Source organism: Cenococcum geophilum (assembly GCF_001692895.1).
Source record: "Cenococcum geophilum 1.58 unplaced genomic scaffold K441scaffold_29, whole genome shotgun sequence".
NCBI lineage: Eukaryota > Fungi > Ascomycota > Dothideomycetes > Gloniales > Gloniaceae > Cenococcum > Cenococcum geophilum.
The window spans coordinates 338,024-364,300 of NW_027137587.1; the positions used below are offsets into that span (position 1 = coordinate 338,024).

At 49.0% G+C, this 26,277-nt stretch overlaps 10 protein-coding genes across 10 annotated transcripts; 3 read left to right on the top strand and 7 right to left on the bottom strand.

The window, feature by feature from the left end:
- Positions 1 to 576: 576 nt before the first annotated feature.
- Positions 577 to 1,509, top strand: K441DRAFT_567912 (uncharacterized protein; the record flags this gene model as incomplete). The annotated part of the gene is made up of 1 exon (XM_067643814.1): positions 577 to 1,509. A coding segment is annotated over one exon (933 nt), but the record flags the coding sequence as incomplete, so codon positions are not given.
- Positions 1,510 to 3,697: 2,188 nt separating this feature from the next.
- On the bottom strand, positions 3,698 to 6,375 carry K441DRAFT_638933 (putative ATP-citrate synthase subunit 1). The gene is made up of 5 exons (XM_067646556.1): positions 5,968 to 6,375; positions 5,784 to 5,900; positions 5,523 to 5,712; positions 4,360 to 5,455; positions 3,698 to 4,309 (listed from the first exon to the last, which is right to left on the bottom strand). Exons 1-5 carry the CDS (start codon positions 6,126 to 6,128, stop codon positions 3,876 to 3,878), a joined length of 1,998 nt encoding a protein of 665 aa, XP_067502444.1. The 5' UTR covers positions 6,129 to 6,375; the 3' UTR covers positions 3,698 to 3,875.
- Positions 6,376 to 7,209: 834 nt separating this feature from the next.
- Positions 7,210 to 9,394, top strand: K441DRAFT_662130 (ATP-citrate synthase (ATP-citrate (pro-S-)-lyase)). Its single transcript, XM_067648991.1, has 4 exons — positions 7,210 to 7,684; positions 8,083 to 8,297; positions 8,349 to 8,901; positions 8,956 to 9,394. The coding sequence occupies exons 1-4, from the start codon at positions 7,244 to 7,246 to the stop codon at positions 9,202 to 9,204; spliced, it is 1,458 nt and encodes a 485-aa protein (XP_067502445.1). The 5' UTR covers positions 7,210 to 7,243; the 3' UTR covers positions 9,205 to 9,394.
- A 1,705-nt stretch (positions 9,395 to 11,099) lies between these two features.
- Positions 11,100 to 11,878, bottom strand: K441DRAFT_151348 (uncharacterized protein). The gene is made up of 2 exons (XM_067640193.1): positions 11,602 to 11,878; positions 11,100 to 11,492 (listed from the first exon to the last, which is right to left on the bottom strand). Exons 1-2 carry the CDS (start codon positions 11,728 to 11,730, stop codon positions 11,259 to 11,261), a joined length of 363 nt encoding a protein of 120 aa, XP_067502446.1. The 5' UTR covers positions 11,731 to 11,878; the 3' UTR covers positions 11,100 to 11,258.
- A 488-nt stretch (positions 11,879 to 12,366) lies between these two features.
- K441DRAFT_489497 (ankyrin) lies at positions 12,367 to 12,696 on the bottom strand (the record flags this gene model as incomplete). Its single annotated transcript, XM_067641968.1, has 1 exon — positions 12,367 to 12,696. A coding segment is annotated over one exon (330 nt), but the record flags the coding sequence as incomplete, so codon positions are not given.
- Positions 12,697 to 13,005: 309 nt separating this feature from the next.
- K441DRAFT_484877 (ankyrin) lies at positions 13,006 to 13,320 on the bottom strand (the record flags this gene model as incomplete). Its single annotated transcript, XM_067641920.1, has 1 exon — positions 13,006 to 13,320. A coding segment is annotated over one exon (315 nt), but the record flags the coding sequence as incomplete, so codon positions are not given.
- Positions 13,321 to 13,866: 546 nt separating this feature from the next.
- Positions 13,867 to 14,166, bottom strand: K441DRAFT_488128 (ankyrin; the record flags this gene model as incomplete). Its single annotated transcript, XM_067641960.1, has 1 exon — positions 13,867 to 14,166. A coding segment is annotated over one exon (300 nt), but the record flags the coding sequence as incomplete, so codon positions are not given.
- A 1,882-nt stretch (positions 14,167 to 16,048) lies between these two features.
- K441DRAFT_613645 (uncharacterized protein) lies at positions 16,049 to 16,897 on the bottom strand (the record flags this gene model as incomplete). The annotated part of the gene is made up of 2 exons (XM_067645648.1): positions 16,049 to 16,637; positions 16,692 to 16,897. 2 exons carry the CDS (start codon positions 16,895 to 16,897, stop codon positions 16,049 to 16,051), a joined length of 795 nt encoding a protein of 264 aa, XP_067502450.1.
- Positions 16,898 to 17,885: 988 nt separating this feature from the next.
- Positions 17,886 to 19,351, bottom strand: K441DRAFT_638970 (uncharacterized protein). Its single transcript, XM_067646557.1, has 3 exons — positions 19,242 to 19,351; positions 18,931 to 19,174; positions 17,886 to 18,806 (listed from the first exon to the last, which is right to left on the bottom strand). The coding sequence occupies exons 1-3, from the start codon at positions 19,307 to 19,309 to the stop codon at positions 18,189 to 18,191; spliced, it is 930 nt and encodes a 309-aa protein (XP_067502451.1). The 5' UTR covers positions 19,310 to 19,351; the 3' UTR covers positions 17,886 to 18,188.
- A 4,628-nt stretch (positions 19,352 to 23,979) lies between these two features.
- K441DRAFT_638971 (uncharacterized protein) lies at positions 23,980 to 25,749 on the top strand (the record flags this gene model as incomplete). Its single annotated transcript, XM_067646558.1, has 3 exons — positions 23,980 to 24,270; positions 24,323 to 24,382; positions 24,451 to 25,749. Coding segments are annotated over 3 exons (1,650 nt in total), but the record flags the coding sequence as incomplete, so codon positions are not given.
- Positions 25,750 to 26,277: the final 528 nt, after the last annotated feature.

Here is a 26,277-nt window from a genome sequence, read left to right on the forward strand (position 1 = left end):
ACACGGCGCTGCTACATCTTCGAAATCACTCTATCGAACGAATTATATGGGTAGATGCTGTTTGCATCGACCAAGCAAATGAGCAAGAGAAAGTGCACCAAATTCAGTATATGGCGAAGATCTATGGTCAAGCAAACCATGTAATCATTTGGCTTGGAGAGGCGGCAGACAATAGCGATCAAGCGTTCGAAGACATACGTATTGCTGCAGAAGATGAGTTTACGAATTCGTTGATAGAAGAAACGAGCCAGAAAGCAATTCTCAAACTGCTTGAACGACTGTGGTTTCGGCGCATCTAGGTAAGGGAGCAAATACTCGACAATATCCGCAAAGTACTAAAAGTCGATCTAGGTGCTTCAGGAAGTCGCTGCAGCGCGAAGCGTTCTGATCATGTGTGGTTCTGCAGAGATGAACGGATACGCCTTTTGCTCAGGTCTCAACAAATTGGGGCTTTCCTGTTTTCCAGGCTTACAGGGTCTGATCCGTTCAGCAGTCTATCTGATAAGGGGAGCAATATTCCGACCTAGACATGCAGTGAGTTTGCCAAGCAGAGTCTCTTTAGGCGAGCTGATAGATATGTACCATAACCGCGAGGCTACTAGGCGCCACGACAAGATCTATGCCTTGCTCGGCATGAGCTCTGAAGGTCCCAGCGCAGCTGGTTTATCGCCTAATTACCAGGTCTCTTGGAAAGAACTTTTGCTGCGACTTGTTGGATTCCTTCTTTACAAAGAAATCTCTGTAGAGACTTGGAATGAAAGAGAGATAGCAGTGATCAAAACCAAGGGCTTTATTCTCGGCCAGGTGTCCTCGGTAGAAAGTGACAGTGCTCGGTATGATAGACAGCACGTGACTATCAAATTTAAGAATACGTCTAGGTCGTCAGAGTATAGGAGGAAATGGGGCAATCGATGGACTCTCCAGGCCTCGGCAAAGCCCATCCGGAATGGTGACCCCGTCTGCCTTCTACAAGGGGCTTCAAAGCCAACCATCATTAGAACACGCAAGGACCATTTTACTGTTATCGTGATCGCAGTTACTCCTCGGCAGGGCGTACAAACAAAGAGTAGATATGTTGAGCGCCAGGGATCCTTGCCTTCAATGGAAAGCTTCTCGCGTGACTTTCTACTGGCCTGGAACTGGGACGAGTCCAACGAAGCTTTGGCAGAGATCAATACTCTGGTATCGGAGTATTCGATGACAGCTTCGAATAAAATAACCAGCTTGTATAATGTAGCACTAATCTTACAAGACGCGGGAGAGTATGAAGAGACAGGAAAGAGGTTTCAAGAAATAATAGAGGCCTATGAGGGACCGTCTACGGAGGAGCACCCATACAAGCTAGCATGTATGGAGAACCCGGCGTTTATATACAAGAAAAAAAACCTATTAGAAAAGGCAGAAGACTTATTTTTGCAGGTAATACAGACAAGAAAACGGGTGCAAGGGGTGGATCATCCAGATACGCTGAGCAGCATAGCCAACCTAGCGTCAATTTACGTGGATAAAGGCAGGTTAAGCGCAAAGGCACTAGAGATGATGGAAAATCTATTAAGTCGAGTAAAACACAATGTCCAGATCCTAGAAGAAGAGATGGTCCTTATTACAAAGTCATTCGGTAAAGAAATAGTAACACTTTTACTCGTTCTAAAAAGAGACAATGCCCAGATTACAGAAGAGATGCTTAAGGCAGCAGCAGGAAATCTAGAGTATGGAGATGAAGTAATGACACTACTACTTGACCGAGGAGGGGACAATATCCAGATTACAGAAAAGGTGCTTAAGGCAGCAGCAGGGAATTGGGACTATGGAGATGAAGTAATGACACTGCTACTCGACCGAGGAGGGGACGATATCCAGATCACAGAAGAGGTGCTTAAGGCAGCAGCAGGAAATCAGGGGTATGGACTTAAAATAATGGCACTACTACTCGACCGAGGAGGGGACGATATCCAGATCACGGAAGAGGTGCTTAAGGCAGCGGCAGGAAATCCGACGTATGGACTTAAAGTAATAGCACTGCTACTCGACCGAGGAGGGGACAATATCCAGATCACAGAAGAGGTGCTTAAGGAAGCAGCAGGAAATCCGTGGTATGGACATAAATTGATAGCTCTGCTACTTAACCGAGGAGGGGACGACATTCAGATTACAGAAGAAGTGCTTAAGGCAGCAGCAGGGAATTGGTATGGAGATAAAGTAATAACACTGCTACTTAACCGAGGAGGGGATAATATCCAGATCACAGAAGAGGTGCTTAAGGCAGCAGCAGGAAATTGGTATTAAGATGAAAGAATAGTGCTGCTACTTAACCGAAGAGTGGACGATATCCAGATCACAGAAGAGGTGCTTAAGGCAGCAGCAGGGAATTCGACGTATGGACTTAAAGTAATAGCACTGCTACTTAACCGAGGAGGGGATAATATCCAGATCACAGAAGAGGTGCTTAAGGCAGCAGCAGGAAGTCTGGGGTATGGAGAAAGAATAATGGCACTATTACTCGACCGAGGAGGGGACAATATCCAGATCACAGAAGAGGTGCTTAAGGCAGCAGCAGGGAATTTAACTTGTAGATATAAAGTAATGGCGCTACTTGACCGAAGAGGGATACTTGAGGTAGCATTATAAGCTAAAGAGCCAAACTACCTCCCTACTCACCACCTCTTTAGGGTAAGCTTCCTTTTATATACTTCGCGGGAGGTAAATTGGCTTAGAAATTATTGGAGATTAGTAATATAACTTAGTAGCTTTAAAATCAACGAATATAACAATTTATCTTTAATATACTCTACCTCTATACCCTATATACCTTATATACAGCTTATAGATATATATATTAGGTAAAGTAAATAAGTATAACTAATATATTTTGGGCTTATAATATATATAGAGTTGGTCACCACTTGCCACGACTATGCATAAAGTCTGTTCACAATGGATAGGCAATGTATTTAAGCCCTTAGACTGAGAAAACTAGAACTAGTGTCAACCTATAAAATATGTCCTATCTGGCTTCGTCAGAAGGACCGGTCTTTTTGAGCCAATTGGGCGTTCAACAACTAGGAAGAAAGAGAAAGGAAGGAATACTTATGCCTAGCCGGGTTGCCCGTTCATCGATGACGCGATCAGTTTCCCGGCGGAAGTTCGGCGAGGTATCATGGCAATACCTAACATGGAAAGAGGTTGGAAGCTGGAGATGTTGACAATGGAAATCGAGATGGAGTTGGGAACGAGGAAGAGCTATGTGTAAAAATTTCGATTCATCCTCGAGTCATCTTTTACGTGTTAGTTACATACACACTATGCAAATAAATCAAAAATCCAATTCCTAGGTAAAGTGCGTGCCAAGAACTATCTCGAATGCAAGAAGCGGAAGCCGATTATCAGCTTGGCGCCGATCCCGCCTGCCAACCCACTGAGTAAGGCTAGCACAGAAACACCAACACGAGCGAACGATAGTGAACCGGCACCGCACTGTCTGACATGCTAGGATGGGACCTGGCACGCCTGATCTTCCGGCTATAACACAATCGCGCCTGTTCCTAGATAGAAAAAGAACACCGACGCCTCCAAGTTAGCAGCGTTGCTCTAGCTTTTGCTAGCAGTGGCACGGCGCCGGCCTGATCACAACCCTGTATCCACTGATCGTCAGGTCCTAGTCGTTCATACGGGGCAATTCATAAAGCAACCAAGGTGAATTCATCAGATGATATTAACTCTACCCAGACGTCCCGAGTCGTATGCTACACTGCTAAAACTCTAATGAACACCCAAGCCGCAGTAACCGCAGCAACTCCCTCCCAGATCCGGAGAAAAAATATTCATCCTTAAACTCGTCCCTCTCTTTTCAATCATTCCCGTTCCGTTCCGTTCTTTTACAAACTGACCTCTACTCTGCCCTCGTTTCCAGGCGCACCGCCACCAAGGTTTGGTAGCAGGTAGGTGATGTCGTCCCATGGATGCCTGTACAGACCAGTCCTCAACCTCTTCTGGTCGAGGAAATGGGCAATCAGACCGATACTCCTGCCGAGCACGAACAGACCGTTGAGCACACCCATCTTCAGGTAGTCCTCGGCCTCCTCGGCGCTGAAGGCACCGCAGTTGCGCATCAAATCAACGAAGCAGACTGCCACGCATCCGTCCACATTCAAGATCAGGTTGTCCTTCTTGGACGTTGTCACCGTCTCGACCGCAAGCGCATAGTCTAGCATCTTGCAGCTAGGGAAGTTCTTCTTGACGAACTCCTTCACGAGCTCCACACGGAGATCGGGGTTGTTACGTGACTTAACCCTGTGGCCGATACCAGGAACTAGGACATGTTAGGACATGATTTATCAAAGCACTTACAAGGACGCTTACTGAGCTTGTTCTCCTTTCTCATCGTGTCCACAAAGTCACGTGGACTCAGGCCCTTATCATAGGCCTTAGTGAACTCCTCTGCGGCGCCATCGAGAGCGCCACCGAACCGCGAGCCAATGGTCAAAAGACCGCTGACCAACGCGCTGATGAGATCCTTACCAGCTCTCGTGGTGATGATAGTGTTCATAGCACCAGACACGGCTGGACCGTGATCGGCAGTCAACATGAGGACCATCTCTAGGAAGCGACTGGCGTAGTCGGGAAGACGACGACGGAACCAAAGCAACGACATGACACCACCAATACCAATGTTGTCCTTGAACACATCGGAAATAGGCATACCAGCGTAGAGGAGTTCTTGGCCACGGTCATCAGAGATGGTAGAGATGAAAGCAGCAGGCTTCCGGATTAGACCAAGCTCTTGTGCCCAAGAGTAGTCAATGGGAATCTTGGGGACAACAGGCTCAGCCTTAGGCTTAATGGTGCCATCTTTGACCAATTTCTGGTAGACCTGAGCCAGCATGCCGGGCATGTCCTCGAATGTCTCCGGGATGTAGATGCCGGCTTCCTTCATCATCTTGTTCTTCATCGCAGCAGTCTCAAGTTGAGAGTTTGCGAAAGAACCAGCGTGACCGAATTGGACCTCGGTCTTCAGCATGCTAGCAACAGTACCGATGGCCCACGCGACGACGGGCTTGTTTACTTGACCCGATTTAACAGCCTCAATGACACGGTATTCCTCAACACCACCAACCTCACCGAGCAGGACGATGATCTTGCAGTCGGGGTCGGCCTGGTAGCGGAGAACGTGGTCAATGAAGGTCGTTCCGGGGTACCTGTCACCACCAATGGCGACACCCTCCAACACACCATCGGTTGTGTTTGCGATGATGTTGTTAAGCTCGTTGGACATACCACCAGACTTGGAGACGTATGCGACGGAACCAGGGCGGTACAACTTAGAAGCAACGATGTTGTCCATCATACCACCAGTGTTACCAATCTTGAATGCGCCAGGCTTAATTCCACCAACGGTGGCCGGGCCAATGATGGTGATGCCCTTCTTCTTGGCAACATGGAGAATTTCACGGGCACGCTAGAAATCCATGTTAAACTTTATTTCCATATGTAGAAAACATGTAAAATGTGTTAGGTAAACTTACTCGCTCGGGAACGCCTTCGGCAATGATGGCAATTGACCTGATCTGGGGGAACTCCATCAATTCCATAGTGGAGCTGTACACACTGCGGGACGAGGCGAAGTTGACGACGGTATCGACGTCGGAGTGCTTGGCCATGGCTTTCTCCACGGATTGGTAGACTGGCAGCAGAGTCTCGCTTGTCCCCCAGTACCTGCAGAAAGTAGATTAGTAACGCGCAATCCGAGATATCTCATAGGGCAAGCTCCAATAGGCTAAACGCACATTTTGCTAACGAATTGACCTCCGAACGTATAAATAATACCAGCTACAGAAGGCGTCTTGCGCTTGCAAATGAAGTCGAAATCGAGCATGCCCTGCACAGCACGAGGCTGGAGACCGCTGTATTAAAATTCCAATTAGTCTCTTTTTCCGATTATCTCCACTCAATTCGAGGCGGGAAGCTCACTAGACGAAGCATCGCGTCTTTGGATGGAAGAGAGTGTGCTCGGCCGGGGGGCTCAGCGGCCTGCTAGGAGCTGCGAAACGGCGAATGTTGTCGTTTGCAGACAGACCGCCCTCAGTAGAGGTTGTGGGTGCGCTGTTTGTGGCAGGCACGGCGGAAGGCATTGCGAGAGATGTTGACAACAGTCAGGGTAAAAAAGAGAGGTGATATTATCTGAGTTTAGAACACTAGTCAGTAATCGAGATCGCAGCGGATTTTGATAGCCTCGTCGGATTCTGGAGCTTGAGCTGACGTGAGAGGATTGGAGCCGAGCATACGAGAAAAAAAATATGGTAGGTGATGGGGGCGGTGTAAACGGACGGAGTAGAATGGGGAGAAAACAGGAAGCACAACTGACCTTTTGGGTTTTGTTGTCCCAGAGAAAGCTTCTCGAAAATCAGTGGAAGGGTGGAGCTTTGTGATGAGATGGATGATGAAGATGACGCTCTCCGAAATTCTGGTCCGACTCTTTTGGTTTTCGGTGTTGGGTTGTTGGGGTTGAGCCGATAATCTCCCACTTGCCGGGGCGGGGCGGGGCGGTATTATGGGGATCCGTGTACTCTGCGAAATGCCTAACGACTAGCTGGCTGACTTCGGGCTTATCGTAGAAAATAGTCGCACCTTGGGTTTTGCGGCTTGTCGTCGAGCGCAAAGCCTTCCGGACTGGAGGCGTCGTTTTGAGCTCAGTCAAACTGCGGTCCAGCTCAGGTCTCGGTGTCCGTTTCCCAAGTTTTCCCAACGAAGTGAGGGCCTTCGGGTGTTTAGCGCGATCCCAAAGAAAGCTGCGGTCAACCCACCAGAAAACAATTTGGAGTGCCATCCCTAAACTGTGCCTGACTACCAGAAACTCAATTGTCAGACACCCCCCGACCCTGCCTTTCTCACCCCAAACCGTCTCTTCGCTTTTCCCCCCTCCCTCTGCAGTCCTGCAGTTCAACAGTGACTAGGTAAGTGCTCAGCGCTTTTTTTTTCGGGTTGCAATGTGCGGCCGGGATTCCACCAGCACCTCCGAGTAGCCTCTTCGGACTTTCATAAGCCTGCCTTCCAAGTCCAATAATTTCCCGTCCTCTTCGGGTACAATCATCGTTGCAGCTGTCAATCCTCTCAGACACTATTGTTTTGTGGATATTCCCATTCCCTTCGAGCCTTACCTTTTCATCAGCTGTCGAGCCCATTTTCGATAGAAGGTAGAACTCACAAATCTTTCTAGATTTCTCCCCCTCAGTAAAACTCACTCACAATGTCTGCCAAATCCATCCTCGAAGCCGATGGCAAGGCCATCCTCAACTACCACCTCACACGCGCTCCCGTCATCAAGCCCACTCCTCTCCCTCCCTCTGCCACACACAACCCAGCTCCTAGACTCGCATCTCTGCACTTCCCCGCGGATGCCGCCGTCAAGGACGTCCTAGACCAGGCCGAGGCCACATATCCGTGGTTGCTCACCAAAGACTCGAAGTTCGTCGCAAAGCCCGATCAATTGATCAAGAGGCGAGGCAAGAGCGGTCTTCTTGCTTTGAACAAGACATGGCCAGAGGCACGCGAGTGGATCGAGGCGAGAGCAGGAAAGGTTCAAAAGGTCGAGACTGTCGAGGGTGTCCTAAGGCAGTTCTTGGTCGAGCCATTCGTGCCGCACTCTCAGGATACCGAATATTACATCAACATTAACTCGGTGCGAGAGGTATGTCGAAATACTCATTTCCGCATTTTCTTCGAATTGCAACCATTTCCATTTTGGCTTCGCAAAACAGACAATTATTTGTTGTATTGGTTGGAGAAATAGTGCTGTGAAGTTTTGGAGGCTGGCGTAAAGCAGGCTTCGCGGCGGCGGGAGTTCACCAGGGTTTTGTTTCCCACGGGCGAAGGGAAAAGTTATCCAGACCCATCACAGAGCACACACCTACAGCCACCCAGACATGTCTCGTGCTTTGCATTGCTTATTATCTATTATCGGTCCCTTTTGTCTGCCGCAGATCGTTTTTGTTCCCTAGAATATGTTGCGACTCTTTCGCGGCATCGCTTCAAGGCTCGGTTCGCAACGGCCCTATCACGTAATCATGCTAACATTCCCTTTTTTAGGGTGACTGGATCCTCTTCACCCACGAAGGTGGTGTTGACGTTGGTGATGTCGATGAGAAGGCTGAGAAGCTTCTCATTCCTGTCGACCTCACTCAATATCCTTCAAATGAGGAAATCGCCGCGACCCTCTTGAAGAAGGTCCCCAAGGGTGTGCACAATGTCCTCGTTGACTTCATCTCGAGGTTATATGCCGTTTATGTCGACTGCCAGTTCACGTAAGTCCCGCTGCCACCTTTATAACCATCAGTTGCTCATAACTCTTCCAGCTACCTCGAAATCAACCCTCTCGTTGTTATCCCCAACGCCGATGCCACCTCCGCTGAAGTCCACTTCCTGGATCTTGCTGCTAAACTTGACCAGACCGCCGAGTTCGAGTGCGGTGTGAAGTGGGCTATCGCTCGCAGTGCAACCGCCCTCGGCCTGCCTCAGCTTGCCTCTAAGGACACCAAGGTCACCATCGACGCCGGCCCACCAATGGAGTTCCCCGCTCCTTTCGGTCGTGAGATGAGCAAGGAAGAGGCATACATCGCCGAGATGGATGCTAAGACTGGTGCTTCCCTCAAGCTTACCATTCTCAATGCCACCGGTCGCGTGTGGACTCTCGTTGCTGGTGGTGGTGCTTCCGTCGTGTACGCCGATGCTATCGCCTCCGCCGGATTCGCCAGCGAGCTCGCCAACTACGGTGAATACTCCGGTGCGCCCAGTGAGACTCAGACCTTCCACTACGCTCGCACTGTCCTTGACCTCATGCTTCGGGCCCCGATCCACCCTGAAGGCAAGGTTCTCTTCATCGGTGGTGGTATTGCCAACTTCACCAACGTAAGTCTTACAACTATATAACTTTTTGGATGAATGCCTGCTGACATCGCACAGGTTGCCTCCACATTCAAAGGTGTCATCCGCGCTCTGCGTGAGGTCGCTCCCATCCTCAACGAGCACAACGTCCAGATCTGGATCCGTCGTGCAGGCCCCAACTACCAGGAAGGTCTCAAGAACATCAAGAGCGTAGGTCAGGAGCTCGGACTCAACATGCACGTGTATGGCCCAGAGATGCACGTCAGCGGCATCGTGCCGCTTGCTCTCTCAGGCAAGCAGATTGACATCAAGGAGTTCAGCGGTTAAGTTTGTATTATATTGCGCGTACGTTCTCTTGTTCATGAGTCCCTTTTCTGTCTAAGTCATGTCGAGACGGGTTAGGGTAAAATGATGTTGCCGCTGGTTGCTGGAGTTGTCGCTGATCCCCATCTAGAGCTGGTGCATTTGGGCCTTCGCTACTTCTTGGGTGTGGATGGACTGGTCATGTTATGGGGGAATACACGTGCTCTAATATATTTCTGGGCGTAGAAATAGAGAACTGCATTTCCGCTTTAGAGCCATGATGATATCAATTTATGAGTTGAACTAATTGCAATATTGACCCACAATATTGCCTGCTGGAGTATGTGTTGGTTGTGTCTAATTGATCATCAAAATACAGTGCTGTGCCATAACGAACCTTTCCAACATACCACGCTTCAACAAGAATGGTACTGCACTGCACTGCGTCTCATATCGAGTTTCCATCTTAGATCCCTCCATTGCTTAATTGGCAGGTCACTTATTGGTTGATCGCTAGATGAGATTGCGCCTCGCTAGATTTCGGAGATGTGTATATCCTGCTTAGCTAAGATTCGCTAATGATCATCCACTCGGCTAGTAACAAAAAATAACACCACAAAAAATGTGGTCATTTGTCTCCGCTCCCTATTTGAACTTGTTAGTATTTGTTGAAATTCCTAAAGAAGCCTAGGTATTACCAGAATCGAACTAGGGACCTTTCGATGGCAAGAATACAATTACAGTCGAACGTCTATGAATATTAGACTTGAACTCGAATTTGATTCGAGGCTGAGTTGACTTACGATAAGCCAACTACACCAAGCGGAGTCTCTTATGTAAGCCGTAGAAAAATGCAATTCTTATTCCTGAAGCTTCTGCTGACTGCTTCGAAGGAGAAGACTAACCAGTGCATCTCTTAACCACCGAAGCCATAGAAGTTTCACAGAGAAGTATAGTCATGTCCTTATATAGATATTCTCGTATAACATAAGGCTATCCCGACTCTTAAGTCACAAAACCCGACGATCGCCTCGCACACCCTACCGCACCACCAACCAGACCGCATCCACACTACAACCGCCTACCCATCTCTCCCAACCCTAAACCCCTTCACCACCACCACCTCCTCCTCCTCCTCCACCCACACATATCTCGCCTCCTCCCTCCCGCCCCTAACCCACCTCAGCCTCCTCGCAATCCCAAACCGCGCCTCCTTCAGCCGCGCGCAGGCCGAGGCAGGTGAGGAAGGAGAGGAAGCGCGTCAAGTCCGGGGTCCAGGGGGAGGGCACGGAGCAGCTTGCGCGGGAGGGTGCAGGCGCGGAGGTGCGAGAGGTACGCGAAGATGGTGGTGCGGATTTCTGCGCAGGGCGAGGCGGGTATGGTGGCTAGGCCGGGTCGTTGAGGAAGACGGCGACGGCGGATGCACCTGGGGGCTTTTTTTTCCTGCGGCCGCGGGGCACAGGCCGGCTTCGATGCTGGCTTTGAAGCGTGGCCAGGTGAGGAGACGGGTGTTGAGGAGGTCGTAGGCGGGGGGTGGGGGGGAGAGGGCGCGCTCGCGAATGTTGCGAGGGGGCTTTGGAGCTTTTGAGGATGCCGCGGATGGAGTTGCGCGTTTTGCTTTTCGCCGGCTAGAGGAGCTCTTCGGGTGTTTTGCTTTTCCGCGGGGAATAGGACCTGCGTGCTGTATTTCTAGAAGATGTGCTCAGAGGTTAGCTTCGCGGCGATCGCGGGACCGCTACGTGGAAGCTGAACGCTCATAGCCAGGGAGAATGTCTGCTAGAGAAGCTCTGAGGGGAGGTTCTCTAGAGGAGAGAGAGGGCAGGCCATGCTTGCTGTGGATTGCGGAGAGAAGCTAGGAGAAGAAGAGCGATCAGGTATATTGATTTAGCTGCCTGACGGCCACGAGTTATTATTGATCGATGTGGCTGAGGCGGGGGTCAATCATCGCTAAGAGTGGAGTTTATAACGGCTGTAACGTTGCCGACCACATCAATAAAATGGACTGCCAAATCGGAATTATAAATCTTTGATGCTGTATCCTAGGTTTCTTATGGGTGTCTCTAACACTCATGCCATAGTTACAAAAGCTTTTCACAGCCTGGCTTTCTTCCTTGAATGGTATTAAATTCAGACTTTTGTATACGTATACTTATAAAGCTCAAGCTTTCCTCTACGGGGCTAAAAGCCATATTGTTCGATCGAGATAGTAGAAGCAGCAGACCACGTCCAAGCCGTCTCCGCACAGGCCACGATAGAACCCAGCCTTTGCCAGCTATTGCGGCGCGATGTTTGTGAGAGGCTATTACTACACCCTCTCATCAATTCCGGTGGTTAGCGCAGCCACGTCTGCACGGCCTTTTTGTAGGGGAAGTTTTGGTATTTTTGCTGTTTAAGGGAAAGTTAATAAAACACGCTAACCACCGGAATTGACGAGAGGGTGTAGAAGGATTTTAATCGGGCGGGATCAGGGCAACAACGAACCAGCCAGCCGAGGCCCAAAAGTGGCATTTTTTTGGGGGGGCGGGGACAAACAAACCTAGAATCTTCCATCAGGTTGCTATTCTCGATACCTCCATATTGTAATTTCTGAATTCAAGAAATAGTCTCCGCAGACTGCCTTATATATCCGTTAACGCTAACAGCTCCACTAGATGTAGTAGTCATGGCTTAAAAGAAGATCTCATCTGCGTCGGTCAAAACGTTTTACGTTTATGCTATATCTCTGTACTAGGTATTCTTCTGATCAAGAGTACGAGAGGACTGTCTAACTAAAATCAGATGAGCATATTAAGAAAGAAAAAAAAAACGTAAGAAATTGGAAGAGTGCGAAACAGTACAAACATCTCCCTACTCGCATATTTCATCCTTAGCACCGTTCTGCAGTAATGCGTTCGCAGCCCTGCTCAGTCCCTTCTTCCTCGCAGCCTTAAGAGGACTTCCAAACTTTCCACCCGACGCATTCGGATCTGCTCCGTGTTCCAGCAGGATTTCAACGAATTTTGGGTTATGGTAAGCCGCGGCCTGCAAAGCCGTACCGTACTTACCACCTTGTGCGTTGACATCCGCACCTTTCTCCAACAACAGCTCTAGGGTCTTGGAACCATCATTCGAACTGATCCGGTCCATGGTCGTGTCGCATGCCGCAGCTTGCAGGGGGAAGCCATATTTCCCACCTGGTAAATCCACGTCCGCACCATTCTCCAGGAGAAGCCTGGCGGTTTCCAGATTTCCTCCCTTCACGGCGGCTTGGAGGGGGCTACCGTATTTACCGACACTCGTGTTGACCTTGGCGCCCCGGGTGAGAAATAGCTGGACGTGACGCATAACGCCTGTGCTTGAGGACGCTTGGAGCGGAGAACCGTGATATCCTCCTTCAATGTTGACGTCGGCACCAGCTTCAAGGAGCATATTGATGAGAGCACCGGAGTATTGGACTGCCGCCGCTTGCAGAGCTGTGTAATAATCGCCTCCCACAGCGTTGACATTAGCTCCTTCGTCCACCAATAGTTTCACTACTACGTTCTGCCTGCTCATGACGGCTACTTGCAGGACATTACCGTAAGTACCTCCTTGGGCATTGATATCGGCTCCTAATTCGAGCAACAAGCGAATAATATGATCTTTTCCAGCATAAGCGGCTGCTCCGAGCGGGTTCAAGAGCACCGTACTCGCACTGAACTCTGTGTATTCAGGGCGTTTTTGGTCAAATGCGTTTAGATCGGTTCCCATTGGCACAAGGCGCTTTATTAGCTCGAGTTGACCAGCCTTTCCCCATCCACATGCTGCAATCAAGGCTGTCGAATGTCTCCCTTGGGCATTTGGATTTGCGCCTCGGTCCAGCAGCTCGTGGGCCATATCGTAGTATTTCCCCGTAATAGCGACTTGGAGTGCGTTGCCATAGCGCCCATGCTGGATGTTGACGTCCGCACCGCGGTCCAGCAAGGTGTGGAACAAGTCCTCGTCACCTTTATATGCCGCTTGCATCAGGGAGGTTCCCCAGTAGCCAGCCTTTGCATTCACATCGGCTCCTCTCTCGAGAAGGTCCATAGCAGTCTCTTTTGACCCGCGTTCGATAGCCGCTTGCAACGCAGTGCCCCACTGGCCACATTGTAGGTTGATATCCGCGCCTGCGGCCAGCAGCGTGTGCATGAGATCCCATCGACCCCGCTCAATGCTGGCCTGCAAGGCGCAACCAGGACTTGTGATGTTGGAAGAATAATTGCTATTCACAAAATTCACATCAGCGCCATGCCGAAGTAACAAGTCAAGGTGTTCCGGGTGATGTCTTTCCACGGCCCCACGGATCGCATTTCCTCCGTGTCTCTTTATGTCTGCTCCATTTGCGATCAGGAACTTAAGCATAGCCGTGTCAGAGCAGACCGCAGCATTCCAGAGAGCAGAGGCACATGCCTCGCCGTCCGCGTTGATTTCAACGCCATGATCCAGCAAGAGCTGAATCAGCCCCGGCTTCTCCGACCCGGCGGCCGCTGCAATTGCGGAGGAGTATTCTTCCATCGAATTCGACTCCGTGGCCTTTGCGAGCTTCGCGGAAACTTGCTCCTCGATATCGGCTTGGTGTTCAAGAAGTAACCTGGCAATGTCCCCGTGTCCGCTCGTAAGAGCTGCGCAAAGAGCTGTTCCAAACCGGCCACCTACAGCATTAACATCGGCGTCCTTCTCAAGAAATAGTTGTACCAAAGATTTCTTTCCGCTATTAGCAGCAGCTTGTAGAGCTGTTTCGTATCTCCCTCCTCTTGCGTTGACATCAGCGCCACGGTTGAGAAGTAACTGGACGACCGACTCGTTTCCCCCTTCCACAGCGGCTTGTGAAGCATTCCCATAGTTGCCGCAAGCTGGCATATTGACATGAGCTCCATAATCCAACAGCAGATGCACTCCGCTCTTGCTTCCTAGGTAACAAGCAGCTTGCAGTGCGGTTCCATACTCGCCTTCAACGGCGTTGACATCTGCGCCTGCCTCGAGAAGCCATCGCACTGCGTCTTCGGAACTCGACACCACGGCAAATTGGAGTACGTTGCCTTGGTTCTTATGTTCCGCATTTGGGTTTGCCCCAAGGTCCAGGAGTCTCTTGGCCAGGTATTCTTTGCTATGATAATCCAAAGCCTCGAGGAGAGCATCGTCACCAAATTGCGCTCCCAAATCCAAGAGTTTGTCCGCTGCAGCGAGATTGCCACCGAAGATAGCCTGATCGACCGGGAATTTCGATGTGCTACCCTGCGCGTTGATATCTGCGCCGCTGTCCAACATGAATTGGAAAGACTCAGGTTCGCGGGATTGGATCGAAGCCTTAAGAGGAGTGCCATACGTCCCGCCACTTCCGTCAACATCTGCACCTCTGGCAATAAGTAGGCGCATAATTTCCAGGTCGGCTCGTTCCGCCGCACTGTGAAGCGGGGTCTCCGACGAACGCAGTGTGTTGACTTCAGCACCGGCATCCAGGAGGATCCTCACAGAATCTGCGCTGCCACGTTCACAGGCGGTGGTCAGTGCCGAGAAGTAACGCCCAGAATATGCGTTCACGTCAGCGCCGTTGCGCACCAGAGCCGCTAGAGCCTCGCTGTTCGCGTGCCGAGCAGCCAGACAAAGGGGATTTCCCATTCTCAAAGCCCGGACGTCCATCTCATGTCCAGCATCAACGAGCAACTGAACCACCTCAGGATTGCCTTGCTTCGCCGCAAGATGGAGTGCAGTGACGCCCTCCCCATCCTGAGCTTTGACCTCGGCGCCGACTGCGAGAAGCAGCTTCACTATGCTTACATGTCCGCCTTCTGCGGCCGCATGCAAAGGGCGGTGGTATACGGCACAGTAAGGCGTATTGGGATCCGCTCCTTCGTTTAATAATATCTGCACAATATCAGGATGACCCTCAACGGCAGCTGCACCGAGAGCTGATCCCAGTTCCTCTTTCTTTAGTCCAGTGTCAGAGCCCTTTAGTAACCATGTTGCAATGGGAAGAAGTCCGTAGTAGCAGGCGTAATACAAGGGGGTTTCGAAGTCTTGCCTGTTGCGTTTCAAGTTAAACCCCATCGAAACGATCTTTCCGTCGTCATATAGGCTCCAGACTGATGCAGGGTCGTAGAGGTTGAGGAAGTTCATGAGACTCTCGGGATGATCAGGGTCGAATAACCGGACGAGCAGACCTTCAACAGAATTTCTCCCACTCGCAGGCACTGCGCGCATATGCGTGATCCAATGTAGGGAGGAATAAGCGAGCAAAGGGAACTCGTCATGGTCGAAATTGCTCGCTCTTTGACTGCCGTTAAAGTCAAGCAGGTATATCAAGCACATCTCGGTGATCTGCCGCTGACAGACAGACTCTTCGATATGCAATTTTGCGGCCATAGCCTTTTGGGCCCGCTCTGAAAGGATGTATTCTTTGACTGAAAAGTGCGCAAATTGGAGCATCTTGACATCAGGTGCCCACGGGATGCTTGAAAAGCCTCTTTCTTTTTTCAAGTCTGACGTTGGGTCCGAGCTGGGCTCTGACAAGGACACAAGACTTGAACAAAGCTCCAGGATATCGTAAGGGTCAGGAAATCTTTCCTCGACGGAGAACTTCTGGGCTTCGAGGTCCACAGCAGTCGCCTCTGCGACTTCCTGGATTGTCATTGGCCTAGTGGAGAATGCCAAAAGCATAAGAATGGTTCGCATCTCCCTTTCGTAATCGGGTGGCATATCTTTGAAGATCCTTTCGTAGGTACCTTCCAAGGTTCTTGGAAGGTCATCCAGTTTCTGTTTTATAGTTGGTAGCTTTGGTTTGAGACAGGTTCGGAGAGAATCTAGCTGACATACAGCCCATCGAAACCTTAGCAGAATTAGCTTTTGTCCTTTACAGGTTACGAAATACTTACATCCCGTTTGCTTTGTCCGTGAGAGCATCTACAACCTCTTCTTTCACATTTGCTGGCCATTTTTTCATTCGGGCATCTTTCGCTAGATACGCTTTGACATGCAATCGGATATCTTCATTCACTAAGGTCCCTAACACCTCCAAGACCATATCTCCAAGTACCATCATTTCGCGTCGAATGTCCAGTTCCGGGCGACTCGTAACGAAGATGCAGTAAGACCCCGTTGCCAACGTTTTGATACTAGCCAAAGCTTCGAAAAAGGCCTCTCGCTCTCGTTCCCCTTCCTCTTCTTTACATTCATCCAGAGCATCAATGACGATGAAATCTCTTGATGAGGTACTCAGCATGGATGTCAACGCATCAGTCAGCTGTGCAGAGCTAGGATCACTCCCTTTACACTCTTCGTAGAGCGACAATAAAGGTTCGGGAACGCTATCCGACTGCGCGCAGAGCTGTTGAACAAGAGACTTCAGACAGCCGGTGACGGTTTGCTTTCTGGGGTCATTGAAGTCGAAGTAGTAATAGGCGACACGGCAGCCTGGACGCTTATCATATTGAGCGGTAAGGTGACGGATCACCGTTGAGCTTGATAGAAATTAGACTCGTCCTGGTGCCTTGGGCTGCGACAGGGAAACGGACCTTAATATCGTCTTTCCCGCTCCAGGTATCCCGTAAAGCCACATAAATTGGCCGTCTCCTACCTCCCAAGATTGAAATTGTTCTGAATGAAGTAGCCAATCACTAGTACCACTTTCGTGCTTCTTACGCGCAGCGTTGTAGTTGGTGGAAGGATCAGCTCCTCTTAACCAACCGATAACCTTATTCCGCTGCTCAGTGACCTTCATATCCTCCAACATTATCTTGACTTTGCCAACTTCAGCCGCATTTGCATCGTCCGAGAAGGCGTGATCTCCAACGAGAGCGAAAAGGAATGTCTGTTTCTGTTCCCCTAACTTGTTCAAGATTTCGGCAATTTTGCTTTGTTCAAGGGGCCACGTCAGTCTCCTCCGAGCATTGGAAGCTTCAGTAAGTGATTTCAGCCTCTTCTGCAGTTCCTTCAACGCCTGGGAGGATGCTTGAAAAGCACCATTTGGCCCCTCAAGAGACTTTAATAGAGCATGACGTTCATCTTCAGGATCTGAGGTGAGCGATTGTAGGCGCTTGAGGATGCCCTCAAGCCCGCTGATATCATTGATGACGTTCTGTATATCACCAGGAGCATTCTTGGCCTTCCTAATATAGTCGTAACAACTTGAGAGGACAGTCCCGCTGAACTGGACAAGTTGAATGATAGTGGCTGCTGCGGCAATTTCGGCCATGGCTTTGATTAATGTGCTTTGGAATACAGTACCCCAATTAGGGCAAAGTACCGATATGAAAATGGAAGTGTGATCGTCCAGTTTCTTTTCGGAGAGAGATACTATGAAATCACAAGCGACATGCACAACTGAAAGAAAGTTCGAGCATAGGCCCTTTCATCAAGGAAAAGTCGACCTACCACGCACTGCAACCGCCGCCTAGGCTCTCCTGTTCAGCCACATCTGTATGTGCGCTCAAAGCGAGCCAGTAACGCCCGCCAAGAACGCCCCCTAGTCTTCGGCCTCCTGAGGGTTGGAAGGCTGAAATCAGAGGCACTGCCGCCCTTCTAGGCCTCGATGTATGACCTGAATAGAGGATGGTTGTCACTGGATGGTCTCCAGAGCATGAGCGAGATGAAAATGAGAGGAATGCAGTCGGGAATTCGATGATGTGGCCCCGGGAGTGGTCAAACACGCTAACTACAGTGGTGCGCTAAACTCAGAGGCAGCGTACCTACACGTAGTTTACTAGAATGTTAAACGCTACAATACAAGTCTACATAGTTCTTTTGCATCAGACTTTACATGATATCACATGACTTAAACTGGATGTTGGTGTAATAGCCGAAGCCGCCTTTTCTAGTTAAATATCAATAGTGATATCCACGGGAAAATTTGTATAGCTGATTTAGTAGCTTAGCAGCAAGCCGAATACCAGCGCGAGCGTTGATTGGAGCTAGGTGAGGCATTCAATACCATACAAAGCACCTTACTGTCTGCTGAGTACATAGAAAACTAGGTTCAACCCGTAACATGCCTATCTCCCATCCCGTCTGTCTCAAGGGGACATTAGACCTTTTAGAATTAATCGGCCCTCCTCGCAATCATCGTCATCATAGAACTTTAGTCCATAGCTATACAGGAAGTTCATAGAGTTACCATACCCTTTCTCAATGTATTCCAGTTCAGCGTCCGTGAAGTGGTAGTCGGCCATATGTCCTTCAAGGCTGGATTCGATATCTTCGTCCTCATCCTCGTCCTCGTCCTCGTCCTCGTCCTCGAGTTCCTCTTCCTCTTCACTTCGCATTAAGGAACGCAGAATCGCGCGGCCCTCTTCACGATCCTCGTCCTTGTAAATGCTCAAACCAAAGTCCCGAAGGAACTGGAACTCGCTACGGTAGTTCTCCTTTAGCCATCCTTTCTCCTTTTCTGTATAGATAGGCCCGGGATGATGGGCGGTACGGCCTTGATGAGCTTCCCACTTCTGCCTCTCAGAATCAGGCCAAATGGCATTGATCACGTAATCCTGCCCATCCTTTAGGACGTTCGATCCAATTGGATGACCGCGAAGCTTGACTTGTAGCAGAGGGCGGCGGCTATCGAAGTACGCGACCGAACGGCCTTTCCGATCCTTGATCGAGCCTAGGGAAGCTTTCCCAGCGGGACCGGCGGTTACCTTGTGGTCTTCTAGGATTGGGCCGCCAATGATATTGCAGAGAGCGGAAGGCACATGGTTACCTTGTGGTCTTCTAGGATTGGGCCGCCAATGATATTGCAGAGAGCGGAAGGCACATGGTTACCTTGTGGTCTTCTAGGATTGGGCCGCCAATGATATTGCAGAGAGCGGAAGGCACATGGAGCACGTTCGTGAGGCATAGAATGCCGTGGGAGTCTCGTCCGGAGCGATTTGGTGATCGCTTAGTTGGTAGCTCGACGGTACCTATACCTTCAACACCGAGACTCTCCTTGACCATTCCGTAGAGGTCGCCGACAACGGATTCGTACGGCGTGTAGTCTCTGAACCATGCTCTATCCTTAGCGATGCTGTAACAGTTAGCGGGTTTTGGCTTTGAGGTAACGAGTGCGTCAAGATGAGGAAAGCGATACTCACTGGACATTGGAAGTATTCGAAAACACCCAGTTCGTACAAAGAGGAATAGATTGTGGATTAGATGCCATACCGGGAGGCTCGACTTGAGGGGTTATAGGTAGAAGTTGGTGTTCATGGCTTATCTCATAAATCCGACGCTCCGCAGAAGATTCGGGCGACACGGGGTGATGCACGGACTCTGAAAAACTCCTGCGGACTCCTGAGCCAATTAGAACGGTGCACTAACTTCAGCCCCCTGCACACCCCCTGTCACCCACAAATCTTCTGCGGAGCGTCTGAGAGCTTATGGGCGTCGCTTTGGTGGTAATTGAATGTTTTAGAAATCGAATTTTGTGTATTTCTACGAGCTATGTCTTAACCACGATAGTTATATTATATATATTTAATGTAATGGATTCTTTAGGTAATTATATCTTTATAAATATATACTATAGCCCTATATCTAGAATATTAAGGGGCGAGATACATCGTCGTAGAACGTAAGTTAGGATTCTCAAATGCATCTTCGTAGATTTTGAACTAAAATCGATCGACTACCTACGTCCAACTTCTTATAGAATAGAGCCACGATATCGCCACAACGTAGAGGCGATAGAGAAGATAAAGAGCTTTTACCTTATAGTATTTTAGAGATAATTAGACGTAGAGAAGTACGTAAGTTTTGGCAGTAAGGCAAGATTATAATAAAATACACTAAAACGACTAACTACCTATGTCTAACTTCTCGTAAAATAGAGCTATGATATTGCTATAATATAGAGGTAATAAAGAAGATAAAGGGCTTTTACCTCGTAGTATTTTAGGGATAATTAGATGTAGAGAAGCATATAAGGTATAGCAGTAAGGCAAGATTGCGATGAAAAATGCGACCGACGAGAAAACGCGACTGACGAGAAAACGCGACCGACTGCCCCTATCTAACACCCTATATAATATCGTTATTTAATACAATAAATAGAGAATCTAAAGAGCTCCTACCTCGTAGTATTTTTATAATAATTAGACGTTATAAAAGGGTTGAGATACAGCGTTGTAATAGATGAGCTATCGCCTAACAAGAAACTTTGAGTTTGTATACAAAGGGCGCCCATTTGCTCTCAGACCCTCGGGGAGAAATTCCTCTCGGTGTGATCTGATTGGTCTAGGAGTTAGCAGGACTTGGCAGGAGTTAGTGCGCTTGTCTGATTGGCGCAGGTAACCGTGGCGCAATTTCTCCCCGGGGGTCTGATTTATGAGATAATTCATGGCTCGGCTGAGTCGCTGAGCCGCACGTGACGCCGTCCACGGCCAAGCCTGCGGCCAAGCCGTGGACATATTTGGATACCCCCCGCTGATCGAGCCGCTGATGCGCGCGTACTATTGGCCCATTGGGCCAGCCGTGCGCCCATGTATTTACCCTATACGGCAAGGTTACCTATCCGCTCGCTAAGCGGCTAGTAGGTAGGCATACTTTCTTTACCTCTCCTCCTTAGTCTATGTCTGCGTGTATATAAAAAAATGGAAACCCCCCCTAGGGCGCCGCATCTCTAGCAATGTCCTATTTTAAAAATGGCGTTAATTAGTCGCATAGAGATTAATGTTGCGAATAATGCTAAACTACGCGCTAATACGTAGAGCATTCTCACCCTTATGCGTGCCGAAAGGCCTAAAAATATATCTTTAAATTATAAGCTAAAGCAGAAGGAGTTTAAGGTAGGTAGGTACTTTATAGAGTAGTATACTTATAGCTAACGCGCGCCTCTACTTAGGCCTTTTATAAGAAGAAGCAGCACTATCCCTTAACCCGCCAAAATTCGTCCACGCGTTACCGATAAGGATTTACCAATTAAATCAATGCATTAAAATCGCCGTGCCTAGGAATATACAGCTGATGTCGAGAGGTTCAAAATCGGGCAATAGCCAAGACCCCGGGGGAGGCTTTTTTGAGACACGATTTGGTTAAACGTTATATTAAGTCGGCTGAACAAGGTCTACATCATTGGAAGTACAATTGGAAGGTATAGTTAATAGTTTGTATTGATCCAAATCTATACAGCCCATACGCGTTGTTCTGATCCTAGTGTTCCGCACTGACCACTTGATTTGTGGACGTTGGCGGGTTAAGGGATAATAGCGATACCATTATAGAGGAGAGTAAGGAAAGCCTCCAGAACTGTCGACCTCGGAACTCAGAGCTGATTTGGGCCAGATCGTATCGTGGCATTAAATGCCAATTTGTGTCCAACTCATCATCAGCATGACGGTAACAGTACCGAGTGCCGAACCATCTTGCCATTCTTGGCGCAGGTGCTCTGTTGATCTTCTGCACTGGCAAAGAGTTGTCGAGTTGCCAACATATCTGTCATCACTATAATCAATACGATCAATCAAAATCAATACCTGCAAGTTTACAAAAATCCTTATCTGGTGGGCGATTATAGTTTCATTGGTTATATGCATCCCTGGGTTGAGCTAAAGGTAAAAGTTTCTTGCTTAATAGCGTTGTCGTCTAACAACGCCTTAATTGGATAGTCGCTCCAACGACAAGCCTTTGAGCTCCTTAGTGGTCTACAGGTCGAAAGCTTCAAAGAGCAGCTCTGATAAGCTTTGCAGCCCACTGGAAGCAATTACGTCAAATCCACCAAGCCATATCCAATGGAAACCCCTGATTCAGATGGCACTACGGCCTGCATTTCCATAAACGCAACTGAGGCGCAAGCTATTCCTGATATCGTTTGGTCATACTAACTAACTCTCCAGCAATAGGTGCTGCTGAAGGCGGGTGGTTACACAAGTCAAACGGTTGGCTGTAGATAGTGCGCATTCCGCCGCAGGCCCCCCCGGAATGATCGGCAGGACGCAACCGATCCCTAAGCTGGTTGCGACAGGCATGCCAGACAGTGGCCATGGTGTCTATTTCACCTATCATAATTTGATTGGCGGCTACTCTGAAGATGCCTATACGATGGAGGTGTCCAGTGCACATGAGATTTTCAACGTGAGCACATGCAAACGAGATGCGAGAAAAGGAGGTTTATGGTCGAGCGTGGAGCTTAGATCTTAATCCTCCTCCAGTCATCAGANACATGAATTAACTAGTCTCCCATCGTGACACTCCGCCAGTCTTGGATATGGTCTCTCCGTGGGACCTGTAAATTCAGCGACCTAGATTTAGATGTGTTGGCGATCCTTGCACGTTCCCGTGAGACAGTGAGTTGTTGTTAGTGATTTGCCATTCAAACTACGCAAAGAGATGGTTCCGGCGATAAACCCTTGTCAGTTGTAAAGTGCTGACCTGCTCGCAATGCGGCTACCCGCTGTAAGATTCGCACCAGCCACGCTGAGCCGCCAACATCCATGGTAACCAGCAGGAAATTTCTGTTCCACTTGAATTGTTTCTAGCATGAAACCATGGTGTTCTCGTCTGCCCCTGCTGGGTTATGAAGTGTGGGTGCTGGAGACGGGTATTGGCGAGCGGAATGTGAGCGTTGTGTGCTTGTGTCACAGTAGTCCGCTCTCTCAGGCCCACACTTAACGGCCGCTGGTTGAAGGGAACCCTGCGACTGGCGCCTACGGGCACTCGAGTCGCATGACATCTGCAGCTCATTGAGCGACGAACTGGTGGAACTGAAAATCGAATCTCATGCATATTTTTGAAGTCCATAGGTGGTGCGCTGACGGTGGTAAGAAAATTTCGTGATAGTCAACTTAGGCAGGGCCAGATCCACTGGCGGGTCGTGAGGTGGTAGGCTAATACCCCAGAATAGATAGATCATATGGCCGCATTTAGCCCCATCGAGCTTCAACAATATCTGGTATACTAGAGCAAGCAAAATCTCATCGCTAGGAGTATTTGTTCTTCGTTTTGCGCTCATCTGTTGTCGTTCAGAAAGCGCCTCGTCCAAAAGCAGCCGCTGGCAGCCAAATGTGGTAACCCTTAAGTATATCACGGATCCGGTGCACTTGTCCGTCTTCAGCATCCAGATAGCCCGCGCTCTACGTAAGCAGTCGACCTCGAGGCCCTTAAATCGGTGCAAATACCTGTCTGGGTACTCCATCGGATTAAACAAAGAATTACTGCCAGGCAATTTGCCTCCTCACATTTGTCCGACCGACTGCTTCGACAAAGAAACTCCCCCGAGACCACAACAATACAGAAACACCACGTTCTGGTAGCCGGGACCTTGCTCAGTCAAAACTCCCAGGCTGATTGCTTGAACGGTCAAAGAAGCGCTGTAGCGAGAAACGGGTATCTGCAACAGGTTGGTTCCCAAGCTCTTTCTGACCTACTGCATCAAAGCGTGGAAGGCAAACCCCTTCTCTGCGACATTGCGAATTCGCCTTACCGCTGACACACTAGTTCAGATGAATTCCTGGTAATTTAGAAGCCAGCTTGACCCACAAAGTCTTTCCAGAAGCCTGATAGAAGGAAACCTTTTGTACGCTCACGGCAGAGCACGGCCTCTCGGTGAGACGACGTCATTTGATCAAGAGCAGCACAGCCTTGAAGGAATAGGATTATCGAAATCCAACCGTGAAGCGTCTTAGGAAATCCAAGACCGCAATCGGAGTTGACGAAGTAGTCTCCGTAGACAGCGTACGGTTATCGACCACCCTCCACAAAATCCTAGATCCATCTTATGAGCATCAACATCATCTTAAAAAACAATTACGAGAACATATTTCGCTTTCAAATCGCCTGCCAGAGGACGTTAAGAAGAGTTGGGTGCCTTGTACTGAACCTTGAGGATTTGCTGTTATGAAAGCTGTCACCATGGTGCAGCAACACCCACCCATGCCGCCCAGTAGCAACATTGAGCTTCAGTATGGCCTCCATCATCTCGTCAACCACAACACAGGCCACCATTACCACCATGACTACCGAGAAGCACAATACCTTAGCAGGCAAGGCTCAGCCTATGGGTCGCCTTGCCCAATGATGCAGGAAGTAGGGTCACAGCAATCTGGTGAACATTTTCAAACCCAGCAGTTCGAACCAGGGCCTTATCCAGACCCTCACGGTGGCGAATTTGGCCTAGGAATTCAATATGTAAGGCCTGGATGAAGAAACTATGGCAGAAGGGTACTAATGAATTGCGTAGGATGGGTATGGAGCGCCTCCAAATTATTTCCAACATGATAGTCATGATATTGGATTACCGGTAAGTGGATTATCCAGGACATTAGATCGAGATTTTGGGTGATAAGGACTAACTGGCAAAACTGCTAGTATGCACACCGAGGCACACTATCAGGTTCGCCACCCACTCCAATGTCGGCTACCGACAATAGCGAAATCGGCCGACGAACCAGAAGTGGGAGATCGATTGCGCGGTCCGGTTCGCCTCAGACCAGTAAAGCCCGAGTGGTGAAAACCACCAAAACAAAAAAGGCGAAGGCCAATAAGGCGGACAAACCAAAAACTCCGAAACTTACGGCCCCTTTGAGCGTCTTGACGAAAAATTTTGCCAATATTCCGGTTCGAAACATGGAGGAGTGGGTCAATAGACCACCAGAGGTGAGACGAACAGAAGTGGAGAAACGAAACGGATATGTGACGAGGCCTATGAATTCCTTTATGCTCTACCGCTCCGCATATGCCGATAGGACCAAACAGTGGTGCTTACAGAACAACCACCAAGTTGTGTCATCTGTGTCTGGAGAAAGCTGGCCGATGGAACCGCCCGAGGTACGCGAACTATACAATGACTATGCGAAAATCGAAAGGATAAATCACCAAAATGCGCACCCTACCTACAAGTTCTCCCCAAGTAAGGCATTGAGTGCAACCCGAAAACGAAAGGGTGAATATTCGGAAGAGGAAGATGAAATGAGTGAACTGGATGATCCTGATGCAGAGTGGGGGCCACCAGGCCAACGAAGGTCGAGGGGAAAATCCACTAGACGGCAGGGCAAAGGGGCAGGCTATCCATCAAATAACAGCATGACAACGGGGTTTGACGGTCAGTATTTCGGACCAAATAACGGCATGAACAAGTCAACCTGGGAAGCGAGCAACGAAGGAAAGCCTCTTCCTATTCCAATGGGTCAAGTAGACTTGTACAACCAATATTACCAGATGACCATACAACCAAACATGTCAGTACCGGGAATGGAGGATGTAAGGATGCGGAGAATGGACACTCCGGGCATAGTTATGCAATTTCCTCAAGGCCACTCACTCCTAGGGCTGCCAGGCGTTCGCCATCCCGAATTGCTTCAGATGCATACACATATGGGCACCCCAATACCGCATGAATTCCAGGTCGATCCGATGTTGTTGGCCTTTGACGATCAGTTTGGAGGACAGCCTAGCCAGACTAGTGACGTAATAATAGGTATGGAACACCGCACTGAATTTGGAAATGGTCACATGGGAATGATGAAACGAGAACTTGATCAGGAGAGTGTGCACAGCTTTCTCGGAAGCGGTGCTGCTCATGAGGAATATCGTCCTGAGGCTTGGCAAGTCGACACAACGGTCGTACCGATGGAGCCTGGATCCGAGTTCGATAAGTGGATGGATGATCACCCTGCCAGTTAGCAAATACATTGGTTTACGTTCTCGTTAAAACGGTGGTATTTGGGACATGGCGTTCAACCGGAGAGAGGAGAGGAGAAATGTATAATTTGAGTATGAAATGTACCTCTTATCCTTTTAATGGTACAAAAATTCTGTGTCATACACATGAGTTCCATGATTTTTGTAACTTTTCTATTCCTAGAGTTGAGGTTGGAGTTCGAGGATTTTATAGATGGGAAATGCACGCTGTTTTTGCATTTTGTCTAATTTGAGAAATTAACCTGTCCTCACCTTTGATACGACTGCTTAAGAATTCAATTTCTCTGAGGTTAGAAGGATTGATTGGAGGGAAGTTGAGATTATGAATATTTCTGATGTGGCTCTTCGCTACCATTTCGTTTAGGGGTACAACGGCATTGTTCCACGGCTAGTCGTTTGGCAGGTGTGGAGAGGCTAGCATGTGTGGTTGTGGGGTCTAAAATTATCAGGTTTATAGCCAGTGTCCACCATTTTCGCAAAGCAGGTCTGACAGAA

Excerpts from the sequence above, each read along its gene's own strand:
- K441DRAFT_151348 (XM_067640193.1), bottom strand. The coding sequence starts at position 11,730 with ATGGAAGATTCTAGGTTTGTTTGTCCCCGCCCCCCCAAAAAAATGCCA. Across the intron at positions 11,493-11,601 it reads ACACCCTCTCGTCAATTCCG|GGTGTAGTAATAGCCTCTCA; the intron begins GTGGTTAGCGTG and ends AATTGATGAGAG.
- K441DRAFT_638933 (XM_067646556.1), bottom strand. The coding sequence starts at position 6,128 with ATGCCTTCCGCCGTGCCTGCCACAAACAGCGCACCCACAACCTCTACT. Across the intron at positions 5,901-5,967 it reads AAGACGCGATGCTTCGTCTA|CGGTCTCCAGCCTCGTGCTG; the intron begins GTGAGCTTCCCG and ends ATTTTAATACAG. Across the intron at positions 4,310-4,359 it reads GAGAAAGGAGAACAAGCTCA|TTCCTGGTATCGGCCACAGG; the intron begins GTAAGCGTCCTT and ends AACATGTCCTAG.
- K441DRAFT_638970 (XM_067646557.1), bottom strand. The coding sequence starts at position 19,309 with ATGGCATCTAATCCACAATCTATTCCTCTTTGTACGAACTGGGTGTTT. Across the intron at positions 19,175-19,241 it reads TCGAATACTTCCAATGTCCA|CATCGCTAAGGATAGAGCAT; the intron begins GTGAGTATCGCT and ends TAACTGTTACAG. Across the intron at positions 18,807-18,930 it reads CAATCCTAGAAGACCACAAG|GTAACCGCCGGTCCCGCTGG; the intron begins GTAACCATGTGC and ends GAAGACCACAAG.
- K441DRAFT_662130 (XM_067648991.1), top strand. The coding sequence starts at position 7,244 with ATGTCTGCCAAATCCATCCTCGAAGCCGATGGCAAGGCCATCCTCAAC. Across the intron at positions 7,685-8,082 it reads ACATTAACTCGGTGCGAGAG|GGTGACTGGATCCTCTTCAC; the intron begins GTATGTCGAAAT and ends TCCCTTTTTTAG. Across the intron at positions 8,298-8,348 it reads TATGTCGACTGCCAGTTCAC|CTACCTCGAAATCAACCCTC; the intron begins GTAAGTCCCGCT and ends TAACTCTTCCAG.